The following is a 23,676-nucleotide window of genomic DNA, read 5'->3' as shown; positions in this document are numbered from 1 at the left end:
CTCAGACTCCGCTTCCCTCAGCCCCTCCCCCGCTGCCCCCTGGTCCTTAGACGGAACTGAGTCTCATCCTTTAAGGCCAACTCCCTGAATCCCCCTGTGACCGCCCTTCTCTGCCAGCAGCTCTTCCTCTCTGCGCTGCCGATTGCCCCTCATTTCCTCCCTGTCCTTGAGCACCTGCTCTTGACATTCTCTAACTTCAGCCTCTCCCATCCATAACTGGCTCCTCCCCCTGTAGACACCACACCTCCTTTCCTCTCATCCAATGAGGCAGAGTGGTGGCCAGCAGCTCTGGGCCAGCTGGTGGCAGACAGAGTCTAACAGCCCCAGGTAGAAAGTAGTTTAGACTTTGAGGGCTAGTCAGTCTGTCATGCTTATTCAGCTCTGCGATTGTAGCACAAAAGTAGTTATATTCAATACAAACGAATGGGTCTGGCTAACGTTCCAATAAAACTTTATTTACAAAAAGCAAGCAGTGCTATACTTTGCCGAGCCCTACTTTAGTTTGACACGATACCAGTTTAGGGACCACACACACACCCCCCCACCCCACCCCAGTGGAAGTAAAGAACTGCCCCAGTAGTTCCAACAAAGTCCCAGGACTGACTCTCATTGGCTGGGGCCTGGTCACATGTCCAACCAATACCTATGGCCAGAGGGATGGAGTATTCTGATTGGTCAGATATAATCATGTGCTCATCCTTGAGCCAATCACAGTAACCAGGGAGATGGGATGCTCTCATTGGCCAGAACTGAGTCCTGTGCTCACCCTTGGCACTGAGAGGCAGGCAGCCCCACCTAAACCAGAAAGACTAGATCTGCAGTACTTCTCAGAAGGAACACCCTTGGTACTCGAGGCAGGATATTTCTTCGTTGTGCAGGGCCCTCTTCCCATTGCAGAACATGTGTCGTCCCTGACCCTCCCCATACACAAGCTAATCAATGCCCACAGTGCTCCCATCCCAAGACATTGTGACCATCAGAAAGCCCCCAGAAGTACCCCTTCTAGGTGAGAACCCGTGGTCTAGAGTGGAGAAGGTTGGTCCTCCAGGGAAAAGTGACTGTTCTTACCAGAAGGATGTATTAGTTAAGAAACAAGCCCAGCTGCTGGAGCAAAGAGACCCCAGAATAGACAGGAATAAATTTCTCTTTTACACAAACCATGTGGCCAGGCCAGGCTGGCAGGGCAGCTCCATTCCCCGGGCTCATTCGGGGAGCCAGGTTCTTGCATCACCGTCCCTTAGAGCCGGTCGCCACCTTCACAGCAGTGGCTGCCTCATGCTGCCGCTGATACAGCTCACAGGACGTGGGGCACGAGGGGCCAGGGCCTGCAGTGTGCGCTGGAGGAGGCGCTGTGTGTGCAGGTGCCGCATGTCATGTCCACTTACATCCTGGAGTTTGGAGACAAGGCCATGCCCAGCTGCAGGGAGACGTGGGAATGTATGTCCAGCTGAAACTTTGCCCGGGGATGACAAGGAGACAGCTCAGAGGGGACACCTAGGCGTCTGTCCTGAAGAGGGGACAGTGGGTTGCCTTTCTCTCCTCTCCCATCTGTGACCTCTAACGTCCTCCCTCCTCAGTTGCCATCTACCTTGGGATCAAACGGAAACCGCCCCCCGGCTGCTCCGATTCCCCTGGAGTGTGAAGCTGACCAGCTCGCGCCCACCCGAGGCCCTGATGGCAGCTCTGCGCCAGGCCACCGCGGCCGCCCGCTGCCGCTGCCGCCAGCCACAGCCGTTCCTGCTGGCCTGCCTGCACGGGGGTGCGGGCGGGCCCGAGCCCCTGTCCCACTTTGAAGTGGAGGTCTGCCAGCTGCCCCGGCCGGGCCTGCGGGGGGTTCTCTTTCGGCGCGTGGCGGGCACTGCCCTGGCCTTCCGCACCCTCGTCACCCGCATCTCCAACGACCTCGAGCTCTGAGCCACGGCCCTGGGCCCGTCCTCCTCGGCTCCTTCACGTCTGCAGGAGGAAAGGGGTCGGGGAGGGGATTCTCCCTGGTCACCCCCCAGCTGCCCTGACGTGGATTTGGGGGCAAAGACTGTCTCCTCTGCTGTTCTCTGGGGATGCGGGCAGGAGAGGAGGGTGAGCGGGCTCAGCAAGGGGCGCCTTCAGCCAGTCCTGACCCTCCTCACCTGCATCGGGCACCTGAGGAGACTTCGGGGCAGGGCAGGGGCTGGAGGAAAACTGAGGACACTTTTTCATTCCTCCCAACAGTTCAAGAATTAGGCCTTGGGCCGGGGCAGGAAGAGTTGCTGAGCCTATAGACCTGCGAATTTGGGGGCTGGGAGTGGGGATCAGAGGCAGACTCCTTCCCTTTCCCTGCCCGGCGTGCTCGAACTCCCCTCCCCGCCCCAGGCCGGTGCGGGGCACTTTGTACAAATCCTTGTAAATACCCCCACGCCCTCCCTCTGCAGAGATCTCCCGAGGAGCTGCCGCTGTCGCCTCCGGTTTTTAAGTTATTACACCCCCACCCTCCTCCTCTCGGCCCCTCACCTGCAGCCTGTTGTCCAATAAACTTAGGGAAGTCCCCCTCCTCCACGCTGTCCCTGGGGTTTTCCTTCCCTGCCCTCATCTACACGTGAGGTGAAGAGGAGGGGTGTGACTGGGCCAGTGGTTTCTCCTTTCTGAGCCTCGGTTTTCTCATCTGCAGAATGGGAGTAGTGGGGGTGTGAGGGTCAAGGATGATTGTAGAACAGAAAGCCTCATCCACAGGCCCCCAGTTCCTAGCTGGGACCCCCATTCATCCACTCATGCGCCCACCCACATGTTATACTGGACTCTCAGCCACTTCCTACTCCAGTAGTACATTTATTCAATAAACAGTCATTGATCGGTGCCTACTCCGTGCCAGGCCAGTGCTGGACATGGAGACAGAGGAGCCCTGTCTATGGGGGACGTGGGTTATGACAAACACTAAAGAAACAGTTGTTTGGGGGATCCCAGAAGAGACAGGAGGTTGAGGAAGGCATTCCAGAAGAACCAATGCCAGAGCTGGGTTTTGAAGGATGAGTAGGAGTTTACCAGGTATTGGGTATGCCCTGGACAAAAGCCGGGATGCATGGTATATCTTCAGAGAACTGTGGGTAATTTATTGGGGCTGCTATGTGTGTGTGTGGCCGGGAGAATTAGCAAGATCAATGCTGAATTAGGACTAATAATCCATCTACATTTAAGCTAAAAGCCATTTGTTTGCTTGTTATTTAATAGTTGGGGTGCCTGACTGGGTGTGGCTGGGTCCAGGCAGCAGATCATCTCATCTGTGCTTTTTTTTTTTTAGCATGAGTTTCATTCTAGTAGTTTTATCCAGTAGACACTCCCTGTTGGGAACGTGACCCCAGCAGTTCCAACTTTCATTGCTCCAGTTTAGTTCCTGCAGCAGAAAGTTCCTTATTGCCAACTTCCAGCGAAAGTTCCAAGACAGATTCTAATTGGCTCAGATAGGTCATGTGACCATCCCTGAACCAATTGGCAAGGGCTGTATGTCGAGGTTCCCCAGAGGAAAGTTGATGAGTCCTGAACAGCAGGGAAATGGAAGTTCAATAGACAAGCAGTTGCCCTGGCCGGTTGCTCAGTGATTGGAGAGTCTGCCTGTGCACTGAAAGGGCTGCAGGTTCGATTCCTGGTCAAGGGCACATACCTGGGCTGCATATTTGCTCCCTGCCCCCGGGTCAGGGCTCATGCGGGTGGCAACCAATTGATGTGTCTCCCACATCGATGTTTCTCTCCCTCCCTCTCTGAAAAGCAATGGGAAAATCCTCAGATGAGGAATAACTAATTATATATATGTTATTAATATATATATATATTAATAGACAAGCAGTTGAGGACTGCTTGTCTATTAAAACTCCAGTATGGGAAGGCAGGTCTTGTTCACCCAGCACCTTGTGGGCCAAAGTGAGCAAGCTGGGTTTATATCCCAGGCACTGAAGAGCCATGGAGGGTTGTGTGCAGGAAAGAGCCCTAACTGTGCCTCAGTTTCCCGCTTGGGGCATGGTAGGGTCAACCCTAGCTCCTCATGAGGCTGATAGGCAAGGAATAAAGGGTAGCAGAGATTGAGAGATCGGTGTTGAAAAATTCAGGGCCTGCGGCAGAAAGGCACCCCTGTTGTGGAGGCCAGGAGAGCGAACTGCTGAAAGTTGTTTATAGTTGAGAGGCCAGGAAAGGGCGGGTGGGGGAACCAGCCCTGTGCTGGGGACACAGTGGTGACAAAGACAGCCCCAGCCCTGCCCTCAGGGCTCAGCTCAGTGAAGGAGGCAGCTGTGTCCTTGGTGCTGATCCAGACTGAGCAGTGCTGGGGGGGGGGGGGGGGGGGCGGGGGCAAAGGGGAGCCAGCCTCAGCCACGGGAGGTGTGGGGGGAGGCTCCCTGAAAGGAGCAGCTAGGTGGGGCGGTGGGGCGGTGAGGTGCATGGTGCGGGAGTTCTCGGTAGCGGGACAGCCTGTATGATTGATTGGCTGGGAAGCAAGGGAGTGCAGGTTCCTCAGCAAATGGCCTATGATTCAGGGTGAGAGGAGGCTGGAGATGTTGACAGGGCCTTGAAGATTGTGGAGAGGGGCCTGGGCCCTATTCTGAGGGCCCTGGGAACCCTTGGTTGTGAGCAAGGGGGAGGCAGGGGCAGGTTTGTGCTGTGAAGGGAGGGAACAGGGCCCTGGCCAGGTAGCTCAGTTGATAAGAGCGTTGTCCCCAGAGGCCAAGGTTGTGGGCTTGATTCCCGGTCGGGGTACATACTAGAGGCAACCAATGAATGCATAGATAAGTGGAACAACAAATAGATCTCTCTCATCAAGAAATGATTTTTTTTAAAAAGAGTAGGGAAGAGGTGGGGGCAGGACCAACCGAAGGTGGGGAGGAAAAGGGTGGGTTTAAGACATACGAGGCAAAGGGGCAGGGTGGGCATGGCAGCTGCCGGACGCCTGGGCTGCGGATTTGACTGACTCAGCCTGTCGCCCCCGCAGTGTCGTGACCTGTGTGGCCTCTGGGGTGGAGCTGGGCTTAGTGATGGGTCCTCAGTTGGGGACAGTCTTGTAAAGGACATCCTGGGAGCCACTCCTACCCTTCCTATTTCTGTCATCTCTCTGGGGATTTTGGGGGATCCCTGGGCCTTAATTTCCTTCTTCCTGCTCCTTCTCGGGACCAAGCTCTCCAGAAGGCCAATCTCTGTAGACTTCATGCGGATACCCTGCCCCAAGTCCCTGCTGGAGGAGGAAACAGCTTTCGCAAAGACATTAAGGTGGAAATTGCAAGTGTAAGGAGCAAAGAGTATACAGGGGGGCCTTGACTTACGAGTGTCCCGACTAACGAGTTTTTCAAGATACGAGCCATCTCTCGGCTGATTTTTTGCTTTGAGTTGCGAGCTAAAATTCGGGTTACGAGCCAGCTTCAGATACCCCACCACTAGTTGGCGCAGCGAACGTCACAGTGAACGCCACAACATCAGCCCAGCATCACGTGTCTCACTCGTTCACTTTTTGATTTGACATACGAGTAATTTGAGTTACGAGCTCTGTCACAGAACGAATTAAACTCGTAAGTCAAGGCCCCACTGTATAGAGGAACCACGGGGAAGAACAGGAAAAATGAGCCTCAGCAAACGGAGTGCATTCCGGCTTGACAGGTAATAGGAATGCCTTTTAAGGAACACGGGAGCTATGGCAGGTTCTTGGGCAAAGAGAAGTTGAAAAGACGTAGTAGCGGCAGAGGGAGGAAGTCAGACCTCACAGGAGGCCCGTGGAAGGCATAAGGAGGCTCAGTGAGGACCTGCATGTGAGGCCTCGACTGGAAGCCTGCGGGCCAGTTTCAGGTCCCGGACACTGGCCTGGGTTCCTCCCTCCCGAGCCCTGTGTTTGAGATCTGAGCCACTATGAGCAGGAGCCGAGGTTGGAAGGGCCCCGGCTTAAGTCTTTGTTTTACTGTGGTTGCAAAGATCAAAACATTTCTATACGTGACACGGCACCAGAGTTAAGTTAGGGTTTTTCAAAATGCTGACACGCCGAGCTCAAAAGGTTCGCCATCACTGCTCTCTACCCTAACCTGGCCGCATAGGGGATAGAACGTGCCTAGAGAGGGCAAACCACTTCGAAGTCAGTTACAAAAGTCCCCCCCTCCTCCCTCAATAACGGGCCCACAAGGTTAAGGCCACCATTGCTTTTATTTGTTGCTTTGAGTGGAGAAAAGCATGAGCGCCACGTGTGGAGGACGCTCCCCATTGCAGAGCTCCGGGAAAAGTAGAGGTTGTTCATTGGCCGGAACCCAGAGGAGGAGCCCATTGGTTGGAACTCTGGTTGGAAGAGGAACTCCGAGAAGGGTTGGGTGGGGCCCCTCGGTGACCAAGCCGTTGCAGGCCGGCCTCCGGGGCCAGGGGCGTGTCTCCAGTGGGCCGGGCCTTCCTTCCCTTCGGCGGGGGGCTCCAGCGGGCGGCGGCGGGCGGGCTGGGCGCCTACTTCTGGGCGGGGATCATGTCGTCGATGGACTGGCCCTTTTCCAGCTTCTTCTCCATCTCCACCATGAGCTTCACACCGTCCACCACCAGCTGCACCTGTTCCACCTCGGACGAGCCCAGCCGATCGGCGTTGGACACGTCGAACACGGAGCCCACGGCAGCTGTGTCCACGCCACCTGCGGGAGCAGAAAGCGGGGGCCTGAGGAGGGAGGGGAGGTGCCAAGAGCGGGCCCGGGACGCCGTCCCCGCGCCCATCGCGACAGCCGCCTGCACTGAGGGTTACATGCTCGCAGAGCCTCCTAAATGGCTGTCCGTCGGGGCCCACACCTCCGGCTTCAGTTACCTCGCCCCCTACTATCCAGCAAGGAAATGGAGCCTGGTGGGCAGTGCGCTCTGCAGCTGGGCCACTGGGGTCCAATCCCGACCGTCTGCCCCTTTAGTTGGGAAACTGAAGCCCCCAGGGGGCGGGGACGTACACCGTGTGTATTCTGTCACCATGGTGATATGCCGACGCCTATGAGGTAGGCTGTTTTGATGGGCATTTGCAGGGGAAGAAACTGAGGCTCGGAGGGGCAGCCCTTGCCGACCCTCAGAGCTCGCGGGGACACTCCACCTCCCCATCCGCCACCGAAAAAGCCCCTCCCCCCCACCCCCCCGCCAACGGCGCGGCGCGGGGAGGCGGGGCCGCACCTGTGCCCCGCTTCTGCAGGCGCAGGCGGCTGAGGATCTCCTCGAACTTGGGGTGCTTGCTCAGGTGTGCCAGCTTCACGTGCACGCCTCCGCGCAGCCCGGTGCCCAGGTTGGAGGGGCAGGTGAGCACGTAGCCCAGGTGTTCGTTCCACATGAAGGGGTGGCCGGCTTTCTTGAAGATCTCCTCAATCTGAGGCAGGTGAGAGGACCCGGGGTCAGCGCCAGCGGGCGCCCCCAAACGCCCCCAGACCCGGACGGCGTGGGAAGGGACGGGACGTGAGGATGTGCGTGGGGGCCGGGTCCTGAGGGGGCGCAGCTGGGGAACCCTGAGAGGAAAGGACCGACGGCACGGATCACAGCAGGATGCTGAGGGGCGTGGCTTTGGGCTCTTGGGGGCGGGGCTTGAGTGTGGGGGTGGGGCCTGGAGGTTCCCCAGGAGCCGAGGCCTTCGAAATGGGGTTGGACGCGTCCGAAGGGGCGGAGTTTGGGGAGTATAGGGAGGAGCCGGCTGCCAGTGGGCGTGACCCTGGAAAGGGCTGGGAGTGTGTGGGCTGGTGGCTGGTGTTTTGGGGGGTGGGGGCGGGGCCTCGCCAAGAGGGCGGGGCGTCCCGGGCGCAGTCAGAAGTCAGTCGCCAGCGCAGGCACCCACCTTCTGCAGCCCCACGCAGAAGCGGCGGAAAACCTCCTTCATGTTGCCCCCCTTCTCCATGGAGATGACTCGGAGGTGATCCTCCTCGTTCACCCACACCAGGAAGCTCTTGTTGTCGTTGTGCCTAAGGTGGGGCGCAGCGGAGGCCATGGAATCAGCTCCGGGGGACCCCCTTTCGCGCCCTCTCCAAACACATACCCACCGCTAGAGGGCAGCGGGCTGAGGGGCAGGAGGAGGCGGCATCTCTCTGCAGAACCGCAGCCCACACCTGAGGACTAGCGCACACGCCCGTGAGAGCTCAGATCCTGGAACCAGGACTCGTAGGGGCTTAGGTCTGTGAACAGCATTCAAGTACAGACTCTCAGAATCTCAGCTTCAGAGCCCGGAGTCAAGGTGGATAAATATTGGAAATGCTACATCTGGTCTTGGACCAGAGAACCTTCCTATCACATGGTGACATCTCCGCCCCAGTCTCAGTGAGAACCGTGACACTTCCGGTCTGGAAATGTCTGAAACCAGGGAATCACAGAATCTGAAATGAGTGGAATCTTAGAACCTAAAAATCTTGAAAATCTTGAAATCTTAGAATCATCTTATCTGTAAATCTTGGCCCTAGGCTCTCTACTCTCCTTTCACTTGAAACCTAGGTTCTCAAAACCTTTCTAAACCTTTGACTATCAGAATCGGAGATTCAGAGATTTACAGAAAGCCTTACTCTCAACAGCCGTTAGTAATAAATTAGATCATACTAGCCCCCGTCGGTTTGGCTCCGTGGATGGAGCGTCGGCCTAGGGGCCAAAGGGTCCCGGGTTCGATTCCCGTCAAGGGCACGTACCTCAGTTGCAGGCTCCTCCCCGGCCAGGCCCAGGTTGGGGCTCGTGCAAGAGGCAACCAATCGATGTGTTCCTCTCACATCGGTGTTTCTCTCTGTCTTTCCCTCTCTCTTCCACTCTCCCTAAAAAAATCAATGGAAAACTATCCTCTGGTGAGGATTCACCAAAAAACAAACAAACAAACAGGATCATACTAATAGGCAAGGTGTACTGAGCTCTTACTATGGGGCAGGCACTGTTTTCTATACTTTCCATACATGAACTCTAACCCTCACAAGAACCCCCACAGCCATAAAGTACTGTGACCTCTGTCCTATAGATGGGAACCTGGGGAGAGGAACGTTCAGGGATGTGCCCAAGGTCACCCAGCTGGTCAGTGGCAGCGCTGGGATTTGAACCCAGAGTCTCATTTAAGTCTAAGGTCCCAACTGCCACTTCTCTGGTCCAAGTTTCCCAAAATGTGACACAGACCACAGGGCTGGCAAGGGTGGGGGGCGAGGTCATTTTCCGGTTCTTGGAAACACACTCACTTATGGTCTTGCCTTTGGTGGAGGAACGAGGAGGGTCCTGGGGGACTGGAGGAGGCTGGAGGGAGGGCAGGGCTTGGCACAGGGGTCTCACCAGATGCCACGGGCGTCGGGCCAGTCGCGGGCCATGCCTGAAGCCAGCAGCAGCGGGGACACGGGCTTGTCGAACAGGAAGTGGTCGTCGATGAGCTGCTGCTGCTCCTGCTCTGTCATGCTCTTCAGAGGGTAGTACTTCCCCTTGAACTCGCCCGTCAGGCTGTTGAGGGCTGAGAGGCACACGGAGGAGTGGTCAGCAGCCTGTCCCTCCTGAAGCGGGGTGTGAAGGCCCCGGGGACCCCACACTGCTGCCCCGAACGGGCTTGGGCCTTGGCCCCATGTATGTCCTAAAGGTGCCTAAATACCACGTCTAATCCCAAATTCATGACCCCCCCAAACGTGCTCCTCCCCAGTCTGCCAGGCCACATCATGTGCTCAAGCCAGAAACCATGATGTTCCCTTTCCCTGGACCCTCATGTCCAATCCACCTGCAGGCATTAGTGTGGGGGTGCCACGCCTACTGGCTGGCCAGATAGACGGTCTCAGGATTTGGGGAGCCAGCAGTGAAAATTATTATCATATGGATGATAAATATGTATTATGTATATGATAAGTATATTTGAACATATGCATATTTATGTAACTCATAATTAGTTATATACATAATATACATTATTTGTATCATATACTATATGTTATATATCATATACCATCCTATATAATAAAGAGGTAATATGCAAATTAAACCTCACGCCCTCACAAGATGGCTGCCTACGACCAGGCCAGCAGGGGGGTTAGTGAGGGACAACCAAACAACTGAACAGCAGGCTGTGTGGGGCGACTAGGCCGGTGGGGGGCCATGAGGGGCAACCAGGCCATCAGGGGGGCAGTTAGGGGCAACCAGGCCAGCAGAGTGGGGCAGTTGGGGGTGACCAGGCCAGTGGGGGGCAGTAAGAGGTACCAGGCTGGCAGGGGGGGTAGTTAAGGGCGACCAGGCCAGCAGGGGGTGTGCAGTTGGGGGCGACCAGGCCAGCAAGGGGGGCAGTTGGGGGTGACAAAGTCGGCAGGGAGGGCAGTAAGGGGTGACCAGGCCAGCAGGGAGGGGGCAGTTGGAGGCGACCAGGCCAGCAGGGGGTACAGTTAGGGGTGATCAGGCCAGCACACAGAGGCAGTGAGGGGCAATCAGGCTGGGGGAGGCAGTTAGGGGCGACCAGGCAGGCAGGCAGGTGAGCAATTAGGAGCCAGCAGTCCAGGATTGTGAGAGGGATGTCCAACTGCCAGTTTAGGCCCAATCTCCAGGATCGGGCCTAAACCGGCAGTCAGACATCCCCCAAGGGGACCCGGATTGGAGAGGGTGCAGGCTGGGCTGAGGGACCCCCCACCCCTCCTGTGCACGAATTTCATGCACCAGGCCTCTAGTATACTATGTAATTAAAGTAATCTACAAACAAAATTATATTTAAAACAAAGGTAGCCTGGCCAGCGTAGCTCGGTGGTTGAGCGTTGACCTATGAACTAGGAGGTCACAGTTTGATTCCCAGTCAGGGCACATGCCCAGGTTGTGGGCTCGATCCCTGGTGGGGGCGTGCAGGAGGCAGCCAATCAATGATTCTCTCTCATCATTGATGTTTCTATCTTTCTTTCCCTCTCCCTTCCTCTCTGAAATCAATAAAAATATATTTTTAAAAAATAAAATAAAACAAAGGTAATAATACTCAGCACTATAACTTCCTAACGATTTTACTATATTTACTATTATCTATGTTCTTGAAGTTGTCTTCCTCTGCCATAGCTGTGTGGTGTGCTGGAAACACTATAGGGTGATGTGCTGTTCATCTCTTCCCATATCTGTATGACGTCATAACTTAACATTGGCCATCGTAGGAGAATTTACACCACAGAAATTGGCAGTTACTGCAAATCAGGGCTTTTTTTTTTTTTTTTTTTTTTTTTTTTGCTTTTTTTGAGAGCCAGTTAAACGTTTATCAGAACAACATGAGTTCTGATGGTTCAACCTCCAAAACATACTCTTTCTTCCCATCCCATTGTCACCCTGCGCCCTTCACCTGGACCACTATGGTTGCCCCCTCACGGTCTCTCTGCTCCTACTTTTGTTCACAGTCTGTCCCCCACTTGGCAGCCAGAGGGCTCCACGGAAATCTGAACCTGTCCTTCCTCTGCTCACCGCCCTCCCATGGCTTCCGCCTCCCTCAGAGTCAAAGCCAAAGTCCTCTTGACAGCCCACAAGGCTCTGCCCAACCTGACCCCCACCCCCCTCTGACCTCATCTCCTCACCCTCTCGCTCCAGCCACAATGGTTTCCTTGCTCTTCCTCCCACCTCAGGGCCTTTGCACTTGCTGTGCTACCTGCTGGCACCCTTCCCAAGGTCTCGGCTCTTTATCAGTCAGGTCTCAACTCCTTCTTCACAGGATAGCCTCCCCCCAACACACCCGGCCGTTCCCTGCCACACCCCTTGTTTCTTGGCTTGCATTTTGGAATTACCTTGCTCTTTTCTGGGTTTCTGTGTTTACACCCTCTCATCTCCCCACCAGCTCTGACAACAGTGACTTTGTCTTGTTCATCTTGGGAGCCCCAGCTCCACACACAGGACCAGCCCGGCCATAGACACTTGCTGGGTGACTGGGTGCCTTTCAGCACCTGGCGCAGCTGGGTGTCCGCATGGATCTGCTCAGGGTCCCTCAACACTCCCACCAGGAGGATGCGGCCCTGTCCCTCGCCCGGCAGGCACCTAGGGTTTACCAAGCAGCTTGCACGTTTAGAACATGGGGGTCCCGGGGGCCCAGAGATCTGCCCCTGGGGGAGCCGGTGACCCCGGCAGGGGGCGGGGCGGGCTCACCTTCCACGGAGAGCTTCTCCACAGCCCGGCGCTCGCCGCGGGAGCAGTGGGGGGGCAGCGTGTAGCCCTTGATGCTGCGGCCCGTGCGCACGCGGCTGCTGAGCACGTAGTTGGGGTCCAGGTCGTCTCCACCCTGGAGGGCAGGTGGGGTGTCAGGGCCTCCCAGTGCCCCCAAACCCTCCCCGTTCCCCCGGCTTCTCTGCTGCTTCCTTAGACGCCTCCTTCCCCGTGGCCTCTCCCCCCACCCCTCACCCGGGCTCTGACTCTCTGTCTCTGTATCTCTGTCTCTCCTGCCTCTGTATCTCTGTCTCTCCCGTCTATCTCTCTGTCTCTGTCTCTCCATCTGTCTCTCCATCTCTGTCTCTCTTGTCTGTCTGTCCCTGTCTGTTCTCCATACCGCTCTTCCCTTGCTTCTGTTTCTCTTCATCTCTCTCCCTGTTTCTCCGCCGTCTCTGACTCTGTCCATCCTCTCCGTTTCTCCCTTTCTACAGGTCTGTTTTGTGCCTGGCTCCTCTCTCTCTCTGCCCCCCCCCCACCCCCCCGCTCCTGTCCCTCTGTCTCCTGTCTGTCTTCCTCTGTCCCTCTCCCCGTGTTTCTCTCCATCTGTTGATCTCTGTGTCTCTGCGTCTCTCTGAGTGCCCTCCCGTCTGCGTCTTCCCTGGCTCTGGCCCTCCTCCTGCCTCTCTCTGCACTCTGTCCTCCCCTCTCCTCCCCTCTCCTCCCCCCCTCCTCCCCCCTCTCTCTCACTCTGTCCTCCCCTCTCCTCCCCTCTCCTCCCCCTCCTCCCCTCTCTCTCTCACTCTGTCCTCCCCTCTCCTCCCCCCTCCTCCCCCTCCTCCCCCCTCTCTCTCACTCTGTCCTCCCCTCTCCTCCCCTCTCCTCCCCCTCCTCCCCCCTCTCTCTCACTCTGTCCTCCCCTCTCCCCCCCCTCACCCCCCTCGGGGCAGCCCACCTTGAGGTTCTCATGGTTGAGGTCGGTCTTGTGCTTGTCGGTGGGCTTGTAGCCCCCGTGCCGGTCCTGGATGATGGGGTCGAAGAGGTCCTTGAACACCACGTAGGACTCCTCATCGCCGGCCACACAGCCCACGGTCATGATGAAGGGGTGACCTGGGGGTCGGGTGAGGTGAGGGGGGTCGTCCCCAGCAGCCTGGGCTTCTGGGTGTGGTGTAGACTGCGTGTGCGGGCGTGTGTGTGTGTGTGTGTGTGTGTGTGAGTGTGAAGAGGTCACATCTGGAGGGGAGGCTGGGAGAGGTGAGGGGCGTGTGGGGAGGATGCTGGGACAGGGCAAAGGAGAGGGACGGGCCCCAGGGGACCAGGCACAGGGACTAAAAATATCACCACTCCCGAGTCCCCAGGCCAGGGAACCTCCCCCTAGAATAGTGGTTCTCAACCTTCCTAATGCCGCGACCCTTTAATACAGTTCCTCATGTTGTGGTGACCCCCAATTTCATTGTTACAAATTGAACATAATTAAAGCATAGTGATCAATCACAAAAACGATATGTAATTATATGTGTGTTTTCCGATGGTCTTAGGCGACCCCTGTGAAAGGGTTGTTCGACTCCCAAAGGGGTCGCGACCCACAGGTTGAGAACCGCTGCCCTAGAATGTTCCAGAACCTTAGACCATCAGCCTCCACACATAGGAGACTGGCAAGGCCCTCTGACTTCCTGGGGGAAACAGAGGCCTCCTTCCTGCACCCCAGGACGAGCTGGGGGCGGAGGCTGGGACCTGCGCTCCTGCCACCTGATCCCCTCGCCTGGCGGGTGTCCTTGGAGGAGGGACCACAGCACCAGCGCGCCCGCCAGATGCCAGATGCTGGCGCTCACTGTGCCCGCGCCGCACTAGCATGTAGGGGCCCAGGAGGGTCAGGGCTCTCCGGGAATCTCGCAGGAAACTCCTGTGCGTTTAGCGAGTGGCTTGCTGTGGGCCAGGTCCTGTCCCAAGCCCTTCCCACGCACAGACTTGTTTGTTTCTCACAACAGCCCCGTGCGTATATGGCCCCCACTTTACAGATGGGAACACTGAGGCCGGGAGGTAGGATGGAGCCCGGCAGGCAGCCCTCCCGGCCCCGCCCCTCGGGTCCCCGCGCTGCTGACCTGGGTTGTCCACACCCGTCTGGATGACATCGTCCAGAGTGAAGCCAGAGGGAGTCTCCTTGTCTCGCAGCTTCTTGTAGAGGTCAGGGGTCAGCACCTTGGCCATGTGGTTGTTGTGCTTGCTGAGGTCCGGGTACTCCTCCTCCGGCTTGTAGTTCAGCTTGTACTTGTTGTGGGTGTTCCCGAACGGCATGGCGGCGGCGTGGGGGGCCTGGTGGGAAGAGCGGAGCGAAGGTTACAGCCTCCCGCAGAGATCGGCCGGCAGGGAGGGAGGGAGGGAACACACAGCAGGCCCTGCGGCCAGGCCTGACTCCCGTGCTGAGTGACCTGCAGCAAGCGGGGCCCCTCTCTGGGCCGCTGCGTTTTGACAGGATGTATTTTTTTTTTAAAATATATTTTATTGATTTTTTACAGAGAGAAAGGGAGAAAGATAGAGAGCCAGAAACATCGATGAGAGAGAAACATCGATCAGCTGCCTCCTGCACATCTCCTACTGGGGATGTGCCCACAACCCAGGTACATGCCCTTGACCGGAATCGAACCTGGGACCTTTCAGTCCGCAGGCCGACGCTCTATCCACTGAGCCAAACCGGTTTCGGCAGACAGGATGTATTTTGACTAATAACCTTTCGAGAGACTCAGTTTCTCCAGGAGGGGGGACCCTCGGGCTGGAGTGGTCACTGTGGCCTGGATAAGAACGTTGGTCCTTGCCGAAACCGGTTTGGCTCAGTGGATAGAGCGTCGGCCTGCGGACTGAAAGGTCCCAGGTTCGATTCCGGTCAAGGGCATGTACGTGGGTTGCGGGCACATCCCCAGTAGGAGATGTGCAGGAGGCAGCTGATCGATGCTTCTCTCTCATCGATGTTTCTAACTCTCTATCTCTCTCCCTTCCTCTCTGTAAAAAATCAATAAAATATATTAAAAAAAAAAAAAAAAAAAAGAAAGAACGTTGGTCCTAGAATCAGGCAGCCTGGGTTTCAGTTCCAGCTCTGCCACTTACACGCTGTGTGACCTTGCGCAAGTTGCTTAACCTCTCTGTGCCTCAAATCACTCATCTGTAAAATAGGGGTCAGAAAAGCGCTCACCTCGTGGGGAGGTTGGGAGGATTAAAGGAGTTAATGTGTGTAAAGCACTTGGAATGGTGCCTGCCACACAGTCAGCCTTTATTTTGCGCAGCAGCTGCTGTTGTTGTTGTAAAGGTCGGTGTGAGGAGCTGGCGAAAAGGTGGAGGTGCTGCTGGGAATGAGTGTGAACAGAGAAGGGACACTCTGAAGCTTCTTGGGTGTGATTCCAGGGGCTCAGTCAAGGGGTGAGGGGCCGGGAGGACAGGAGGGCTGGGTGGCTGCCTGCCCCCCCTATTGCTGACAAGTCTCCTGCAGGGCTCAGCTGGGAAGAAAAGCTCAGCCTCTGGGGCCGGCAGAACTGGGTTCAAATCCCACCTCTGCCATTTCCCTGCTGTGTGACCCCAGGCCAGTTGCTCAGCCTCTCTGAGCCTCTGTCACCTGTGCGCTGAGCCTTCCCCAGGGGCTTTCCAGGAGGATTCTTTGAGCTCAGGCACGTAGCCCGCTGAGCACAGGCCCTGGCGTCGAATTGTGCCAACAGGAATGGCTGCTATTATTGTTATTATTACTTTCGTTCACAAGACCCAGAAGGAAGGACCTTCCGCAGTGGTGGCAGGCGTGGGGTGCTCACTCCCAGCTCCAGGGATGGGAAGCAGACAGGACGGTGGGAAGACTGGGACCAGGGTAAGCCGAAGGCTGAGGCATCAGGCTGGGGGCGAGGGTGGGGGGACCCATGAAAGACCTTAGGAGCTGCTGTCCAGGGTTGGAAATTATTTTTAGAATCTGGCAGACTCCTCTCCCCCCGCCCCCCAGCTGCCACCTCCTCCCCCTGCTCTCCCCACATTCCAGGGGCTCGGCTTGCACCAAGTCAGCAGGCTGGAGACAGGTGGGCCAGGGTGGCCGGGAGGACACGCATCCAGGCCTCAGGGCTCAAGGGCTTCCAGCCCAGAAACCCCCCTTCAGAGGGTGTACCCACCCCCATCCCTGCTAGGGACCTGCCAGGGGAAGGCGCTGAGCAAGGCGGGTGAGCCCAAGAGACAGAGTAAAAATAGCCCCAGAGCCACACACACACACACACACACACCACCATAAACAGTCCCTCGCGCACACCCCAAGCTCAGCGACACACCCAGGGTACAGGCCCCTGAGCAGGAGCCACAGAAAGGCAGACATGTTGCACTGTTGTGAGTCCGACAGGGACCCACATGGTCACACATGCAAAGACCCTGACAGGTGACGCCCAGACCCTCCCACCGCGTGTGGCGCCCAGTTCTGGTGACCAACCATCGGAGCACAGCCCAGGCCCACAGCCCCTTGCAGTTGGGGGGGGGGGGGGGGGACAGCTGCCAAGTCTCCTTTCCTCTCCGGGGTCCCCCCCCCCCCCCCGCCAGGACCCTCTGCCACGGAGGCCCCAAGTCACAGGCGGGGTTGGGGGCTCACAGACACAAGGCCAACCTTCCCCTCGCTGCCTGGCCGCGTGCAGGAGGGTGTGGGGCACACCCCCGTGCAAGGCCCCTCCACCGCCGGGCTGGCCTCCCGCACCCGGGCCGCCCGGACCCCACCCTGGCTCCCACCGCGGGCGGTACCTGTCTGGGCTGTGCTGAAAGGGCTGTCTGTGTCCTGGGCGCAACACTGACCCGGAGGAGGCGCCTGCAGCCCTGGCCTTATATAGGTGGGGCCTGGGCCGTGCCATTGGCTGGGAGGGGCTGGAGGGCAGCTGAGCCTCTCACCTCGCTGCCCGGGCACGGTGCCCACCCTGGACCCAGGCAGGCCTTGCGCCCAGCCCCAGGCCTTCTATGGGCCTCCCCGGGGCAGCGCCTCCGGCTGATCCCCTGACCAAGTGCTGAGTCGGGCTGGCGCGCGCGGCTGGCCCCCCGCCAGGGACACGGGGACCGTCCCAGGCACGTAGGGGCCACCCTCCCGGGCCCCCGCCCCGCGCAGGCCTCTCCTCAGTCCCCAGTGGCCTTGACCTGAGCCCTGCCCTGGGGGCACCTCGCCGTGGCCTCAGGGCACCGGGTACCCAGTGTCTGCACAGGAGGAGCCGCGGGCCAGCAGGGCGGTGTGACCGTCCCAGGCCGCAGGGAGCGGGCGGCCCAGTGGGAGCTGGGGCTGGGCAGCCGGGGAGCCCGGCAGACTCCACCCCCGGGGTGTGCGAGGGGGAAACTGAGGCTCGGCTGAGCTGAGATTCAAACTCCAGGCCGGGGTGGAGGCCGCCCGCCCGGAGGGGACAGGGAAGGACTCGCCCCGACGGGGAGTTATTTTTATTTTATTTTTTTCTTTCTTACTTCTTGGGGAGTTATTTTTAGAGCGCGCTGCGCTGCCTCCTCCGCGAAGGCCCAGCCTCCGGGCGCTGCGGCTGGGGCTGGGGGGGCGCGGCAGGTGGTGGGGGGTGGGGTCGCCACGTGTCCGGTTAATTATAACCTGGCGGCTCGGGTGTCCCGGGGCCTCGCCTCCTTACAAGGGCAGCGGAGGCCCCGGGAGGCCGCCCCACCCCCAGGGGACGGGCGGCGACTCCGCGGAGACCTCGGAGCCCCGCGGGGAAGATCCGGCGGAGCAGGAGCTCCGGGCGCCTCGGCTGGGACCCGGGGCGGAGGAGGGGCGCCTATGAAGCCGGGGAGGCGCGGGGGGGACCTGCTTCCTCCGCCTGGGAGGCGCCAAGATTGCAGGGCGAGCGGGGCGAGCGCAGGGAGCGCCCGGGATGGCAAAGAAGAGACGTGCCCTTCCCTGGGGCCCCGTCCCTCCGGGGTTCATCCCCGGGGCTCCCAGGCAGGTGGGGGCTGAACCAGGGAGAAGGGTGCTCTCCGCTCTCCCCGGACTCCTGGTGGGGGGGCGGGGGGGCGCCTAGAAAACGCTTCCCTGAGGCCCAGACCCTGGTCTCTCCTCCACCTGTCCCTTCCCAGCAAAGTCAGCGTGCAAAGGCCTCCTGCGTGGTTAGGGAAGCCGAGGCCCGGAGACTAAAAGGACCTGGGCTGGAATCATTATGCATTTAAAATATATATAGCATAATATGCTAATTAGACCGGAGTACTTCGGACAACCTTCTGGATGAAGCTGGGGCTGCAAGGGAAACACGGTCCCAGGTGCCAGAGGGAAGCCAGTGCTGGCAGCCGGGAGAAGGAAGGCCTACTCTTGCATGAATTTCATGCATCAAGCCTCTAGTATATATATTATTGACTTCAGAGAGGAAGGGGGAGGGGGAGAGAGAGAGAGAAACGTCAGTGATGAGAGAGAAGCATTGATCGGCTGCCTCCTGCACGCCCCCCACCGGGGACCCAGCCAGGCATGTGCCCTGAGGGAGGATGGAACATGACGTTCTGGTTCAGCCACTGAGCCACCCGGCCGGGTTGGTCACGCATTTATCATTTTAACATCTATGCGCTCACTGCCGACACAGCAGGAAACAGCCCCACCCCTGCCTTAATGGAGTGACAGTTTAGTGACAGTGAACAGCATGTTGTCCTGTCAGGGCAACAGGGCTTTGAAGGAACATGAGAGAGGGTAAGGGATGAGCAGTGGCACAGCCGGGGAGGGGAGGGGAGGGGAGGTCAGGCCTCTGGGAGGTGACACCGGTGCAGAGACCTGAGGGAGCCAACCATGAGGGGAATCTGGAAGGGAAGCAGCAGGTGCAAAGGCCCGGGGGTGGGCGTGGCTTGGCCTGTTTGAGAGGCAGGGAGGATGTCCCAGGGCTGGCCCAGCTGGGGCAGAGGGACAGTGGGAGGGAGAACAGGAGGCTGGAGAGGGGACAGGAGCAGACTTGTACGGCCCTAGGGGCTGTGGGGAGTTTCCAGCCCCTGTGAGAGGGAGGGGAGCCTCTCAGGGCTGTGAGCAGGGGAGAGACGGGACCTAGCCACATCATACACCTGGAGGGTGGCACAGCTCAGCCCCCTGGGCCCCTGATAATCCCTTAGAGCAGCGGTTCTCAACCTGTGGGTCTCGACCCCTTTGGCGGCCGAATGACCCTTTCACAGGGGTCACCTAAGCCCATCCTGCATATCAGATATTTACATTACAATTCACAACAGTAGCAACATTACAGTTATGAAGTAGCAACGAAAATAATTTTATGGTTGGGTCACAACATGAGGAACTGTATTTAAAGGGCCAGAAGGTTGCCCTAGCCAGTTTGGCTCAGTGGAAAGATCGTCGGCCTGTGGACTGAAGGGTCCCAGGTTCGATTCCGGTCAAGGGCATGTACCTTGGTTGAGGGCACATCCCCAGTGGGGAGTGTGCAGGAGGCAGCTGATCAATGTTTCTCTCTCATCGATGTTTCTAACTCTCTATCCCTCTCCTTTCCTCTCTGTAAAAAAATCAATAAAATATATTTAAAAATAAAAAATAAAGGGCCAGAAGGTTGAGAACCACTGCTTTAGCCCTCTAAAGACAGGCAAATCACATTTGGCGTTCTTTCTGGCCACACAGCTCCGAAAGCCCTTTCTATGTTTGGGGAGTTCACCACCCTATGAAGGCCTCCTTTGGAGAAGCCAGCAATTCTAGAAACTTGGTTTCCCCGAATCCTCTGCAGTTAGTCCACTCTGGACAATAAGGCTCAGAGAGGTTAAGTGATTTGCCCAAGGTCACACAGCTGGAAAGGAGCAGAACTGAAAGACAAACTGGCTCAGGGCTGTGGAGACTGGGTTCAGGCTTTGGTGAAAATCCTTTCTAGGCCTCTCGACAATGTCAGACTCCGTCGTCAACCCAGAGTCCCTTTGCAGGTCTTCAGGCCCTGATCATTTGTACCCACTTCCCCACGCCCCCTTTATCACTCCAGCAGTCTGGCTTCAGGGTCCAAGCACTTTATGTGTATTAATCAATGTAATTTCCCAACAGTCCTATGAAGTGGGTACTGCAATTTTACAAATCAGGAAAGCGAAGCCCAGAGAGGTCAAGACATTTGCCCAAAGTCACACAGCTGAGGAGTAGCAGAGTTAGGCTTGACCAGACAGTCCGTCCCTGAGTTTGTATTCATAATCCCTCCAGGTCCTACCTCTTTATGCCGAGGCCCCATTTTCCAGAGGAGGGATTCTGAGGCTGAAAAGGGCAAGGAAGTGGCTCAAAGTCACAGCTGGCATTCCGGAATGCCAGAGCCTGCACACTCCCCTGCACCCCAAGGCCCTGGCATTGCAGAGCGACCTGCTTCCGAACCCTCTCTGTTTCCTACCACCTTCTCTGTCCCTATCTCTCCCCTGAGGAGGTGGCGGCCACATTCCCCCATGGCCCAATCCTGGGGGTCCCTGATGCCATCTGATTCAGAGAAGACAAAGGTAAATCCAAGCCAGCCCCAGAGCCAGAGAGTTAGGGACCTGCCCTTCACTTCTTGTTCTTGGAGAGCAAGGCCCGGCCTGCAGCAGCCCTGCAATTAACTGGCTGCCAGGCCCATGTGGGGGTGGGGTGGGGGAAGACAGGCAAATCACATAGTCTTTCATGACTCCCCTCCTGCCATCCAAAGTAATATTTTTCAATTTAGCTATACATTGTCCTCTAGGTGTTGCTTTAGTTGCATCTTAGGGTTTTTGGTTCGGTTTGGTTTGGTTGTTTTCCATTCTGTTATTCCAAATTTATTATTTACATGGAAAATGTTATATTTGCAGTGAATGGGTGGTCACATCTATTCATATTTTAGTTTCTTTTTACATATATATATATTCTTCATTGATTTCAGAGAAGAAGGCAGTGGGGTAGAAAGATAGAAACATCAATGATGAGAGAGAATCATTGATTGGCTGCCTCCCATATTTTAGTTCCTTAAAGTTACTTTTTTATTGAGATATAACCATTCACTGAAGGGTCCTAATCTTAAAGTCAGTGAACTTTTATTTTATTTTTTTGTTAATCCTCACCAATATTTTTCCTTTTTTTTTAGAGAGAGAGAATGGAAGGGAGGGAGGGAGAGAGAGACAGAGAGAGACAGAGAGACAGGGAGAGAGAAATATTGACGTGAAATAGACACATCAATTGGTTGCCCCTGCATATGCCCCGACCCAGGCTGGTGATCGAGCCTGCAATCAAGTTACATGGAAAGGAAATGGCAACAGGAGATTTCTTTTTAAAATATATTTTTATTGACTATAGAGAGGAAGGGAGAGGGAGAGATAGAAACATCAATGATGAGAGAGAATCATTGATCGGCTGCCTCCTGCATGTCCCCCACTGGGGAGCCACCCCGCAACCTGGGCATGTGCCCTGACCAGGAATCAGACTGTGACCTCTTGGTTCATAGGTTGACGCTCAACCACTGAGCCATGCTGCCTGGGCTACAACAGGAGAATTTGAACTCAGATCTACCCGGTCCAACTCCCTCCCACGGGCCCCGGCCCGCACCCACACACAGTGTTTTCCATGCGATGCTCTGAACTAAGCCTTTCACAGGGATTACCCATTAATCCCACGCCAGCGTCACAGAGGAGATTGCCCTTGTGAGTCCTGTGCTACAGACCAGGAACGTAAAGACCAGAGAGGTTAGTTCCTGGCTCAGGGGTCACACCGCCAGCGAATGACGCAGCAGGGCTTTGCACCTGGGCTGCCTGGCTGCAGTCCTTGCACTTCCTCCTAACGAGGGTGTGGCAGGTCCAGAACCACCAGCCAGTGTCCTGAGGCCAAAAGAGTTGGGAGTGAGGGGCTCAGCTGCCCCCTTACACCATCTTCCCTAAAAGCCTGGAGCCCTGGCAGGTGTGCTCAGTGGTTAGAGCATCAGCCTGGGCACCGAAGGTTTTCGGGTTCGATTCCCAGTCAAGGGCATGTACCTGAATTATTGTGGGTTCACTCCCTGTCCCCCTCGTCGGGTGAGTTCGGGAGGCGACTAGTCGATATGCCTCTCTCACATCGGTGTTTCTCTCTCCACCCCTCCCTTCCAATCCCTTTGAAAAGCAATGAAAAAAATATCCTCTGGTGAAGATTAACAAAATCATCATCATCATCATCATCATCATCATCTGGAGAAGTTAGATTGTGAATCTGAGTTTTACTTTCCATCGTTGAACCAGCACCCGCCCGCTCAGTGCCTTCTCTGTGTTTGGCTGGTGTTGGGGACACAATAGTGAGTCCAGTGTGGGGGACGGTGACCCGCAGTGGGCAGGGCTGGGATGTGGGTCCCAGGAGACTGCAGGAGCCCAGAAGGACGTCTCAGGAAGCCAGTGGAGGTCAGAGAAAGCTCCCAGAGGAGGGAGCCTGTGCACTGGGGCTTGGAGAACTGGTATGAAGCGGCTTGGGAGTCTAACGGCCTGGTCCACGGGCCAGCAGCGCCCCCTGCTGGATACGTCCTGTAGTGCAGGGACCAGGCTTCTGCAGGCGTTCAGGAAAGCTTGCCTTGAGCTAGTTTCTATGATGCTAGAACATGTGAGTCCTGTCTGGACAAATTGACGTTTCTAGAACTTGATTCAGTCAACCAATCACTCAACAAATATTTATTGAGCACCTACGTTGCGTCATCTCTTCTAGTGCTAAAGATACAGTGCTGGCCCTCGCTGGATAACTCAGTTAGAATGTCGTCCCGATTGGCCAAGGTTGAGGGTTCCATCCCCGGTCAGGGTACATGCCTCTCTCTGTCCCTCTCCCTTACTCTTTCTCTAAAAAAAAAATCAATAGAAAGTATTTTTTAAAAAACAAAGAATCAACCATTGAGTACATAAGTAAGTGGAACAACAGCCAGGCTGGTATAGCTCAGTCGATTGAGCACCGTCCCATGGACCAAGAAGTTCCGTCCGGGTTTGATTCCCAGCCAGGGCACATGCCCAGATTGCAAGCTCGATCCCCAGTAGGGGGTGTACAGCAGGCAGCTCATCAATGTGCTTCTCTCATCGATGTTTCTCTCTTTCTCTCCTCTCTTCCTCTTGAAATCAATAAAAATATTTAAAATAAATAAATAAGCCCTAACCAGTTTGGCTCAGTGGATAGAGCGTCCGCCTTCGGACTGAAAGGTCCCAGGTTTGATTCTGGTCAAGGGCATGTACCTTGGTTGCAGGCACATCCCCAGTAGGGGGCGGTGCAGGAGGCAGCTGATTGATGTTTCTAACTCTCTATCCCTCTCCCTTCCTCTCTGTAAAAAATCAATAAAATAAAATAAAAATAATAAAAATAAATAAATAAAAAGTTTTTTTTTTAAATATATTTTATTGAATTTTTACAGAGAGGAAGGGAGAGAGATAGAGAGTTAGAAACATCGATGAGAGAGAAACATCGACCAGCTGCCTCCTGCATATCTCCCACTGGAGATGTGCCCGCAACCTAAGTACATGCCCTTGACCGGAATCGAACCTGGGACCTTTCAGTCCGCAGGCCGACGCTCTATCCACTGAGCCAAACCGGTTTCGGCAATAAAAAGTTTTTTAAAGTACGGAGTTTCTTGACCTTACAACCCTCTCCAGCTACTGATCCATTTCTGCCTTCTTTAAAAAAAAAGTGGAACAACAAATCAATGTTTCTCTTTCTCTCTCTGAAATCAATCAATCAGTCAAAAAATACAGGGCTGCCCAGATGGCATGGCTCAGTGGTTGAGC

The 23,676-nt window shown here is 56.2% G+C and overlaps 2 protein-coding genes across 6 annotated transcripts in view; one reads left to right on the top strand and one right to left on the bottom strand.

The window, feature by feature from the left end:
- MARK4 (microtubule affinity regulating kinase 4) overlaps nt 1-2,532 on the top strand; it is a 30,685-nt gene extending 28,153 nt beyond the window's left edge. For 3 of the 5 annotated variants that reach the window (XM_070402296.1, XM_070402292.1, XM_070402293.1), the window contains one exon: nt 1,578-2,532. In XM_070402296.1, the coding sequence (XP_070258397.1) occupies nt 1,578-1,914 (337 nt within the window). In that variant the 3' untranslated portion in view covers nt 1,915-2,532. The remainder of the gene's footprint in view (nt 1-1,577) is intronic. The other 2 variants (XM_070402294.1, XM_070402295.1) reach the window with 1 other exon arrangement.
- Nucleotides 2,533-6,122: 3,590 nt separating this feature from the next.
- CKM (creatine kinase, M-type) lies at nt 6,123-16,872 on the bottom strand. Its single transcript, XM_070401800.1, has 8 exons — nt 16,771-16,872; nt 14,124-14,334; nt 12,977-13,131; nt 12,025-12,157; nt 9,226-9,397; nt 7,772-7,895; nt 7,123-7,312; nt 6,123-6,608 (listed from the first exon to the last, which is right to left on the bottom strand). The coding sequence occupies exons 2-8, from the start codon at nt 14,314-14,316 to the stop codon at nt 6,430-6,432; spliced, it is 1,146 nt and encodes a 381-aa protein (XP_070257901.1). The 5' UTR covers nt 14,317-14,334; nt 16,771-16,872; the 3' UTR covers nt 6,123-6,429.
- Nucleotides 16,873-23,676: the final 6,804 nt, after the last annotated feature.

Source organism: Myotis yumanensis, unplaced genomic scaffold (genome assembly GCF_028538775.1).
Source record: "Myotis yumanensis isolate MYYU_CA2020_CCGP unplaced genomic scaffold, mMyoYum1.0.hap1 SCAF_23, whole genome shotgun sequence".
Lineage (NCBI taxonomy): Eukaryota > Metazoa > Chordata > Mammalia > Chiroptera > Vespertilionidae > Myotis > Myotis yumanensis.
The sequence above is the reverse complement of the archived record's forward strand: the minus strand, read 5'-3'. Positions and strand labels throughout refer to the sequence as shown.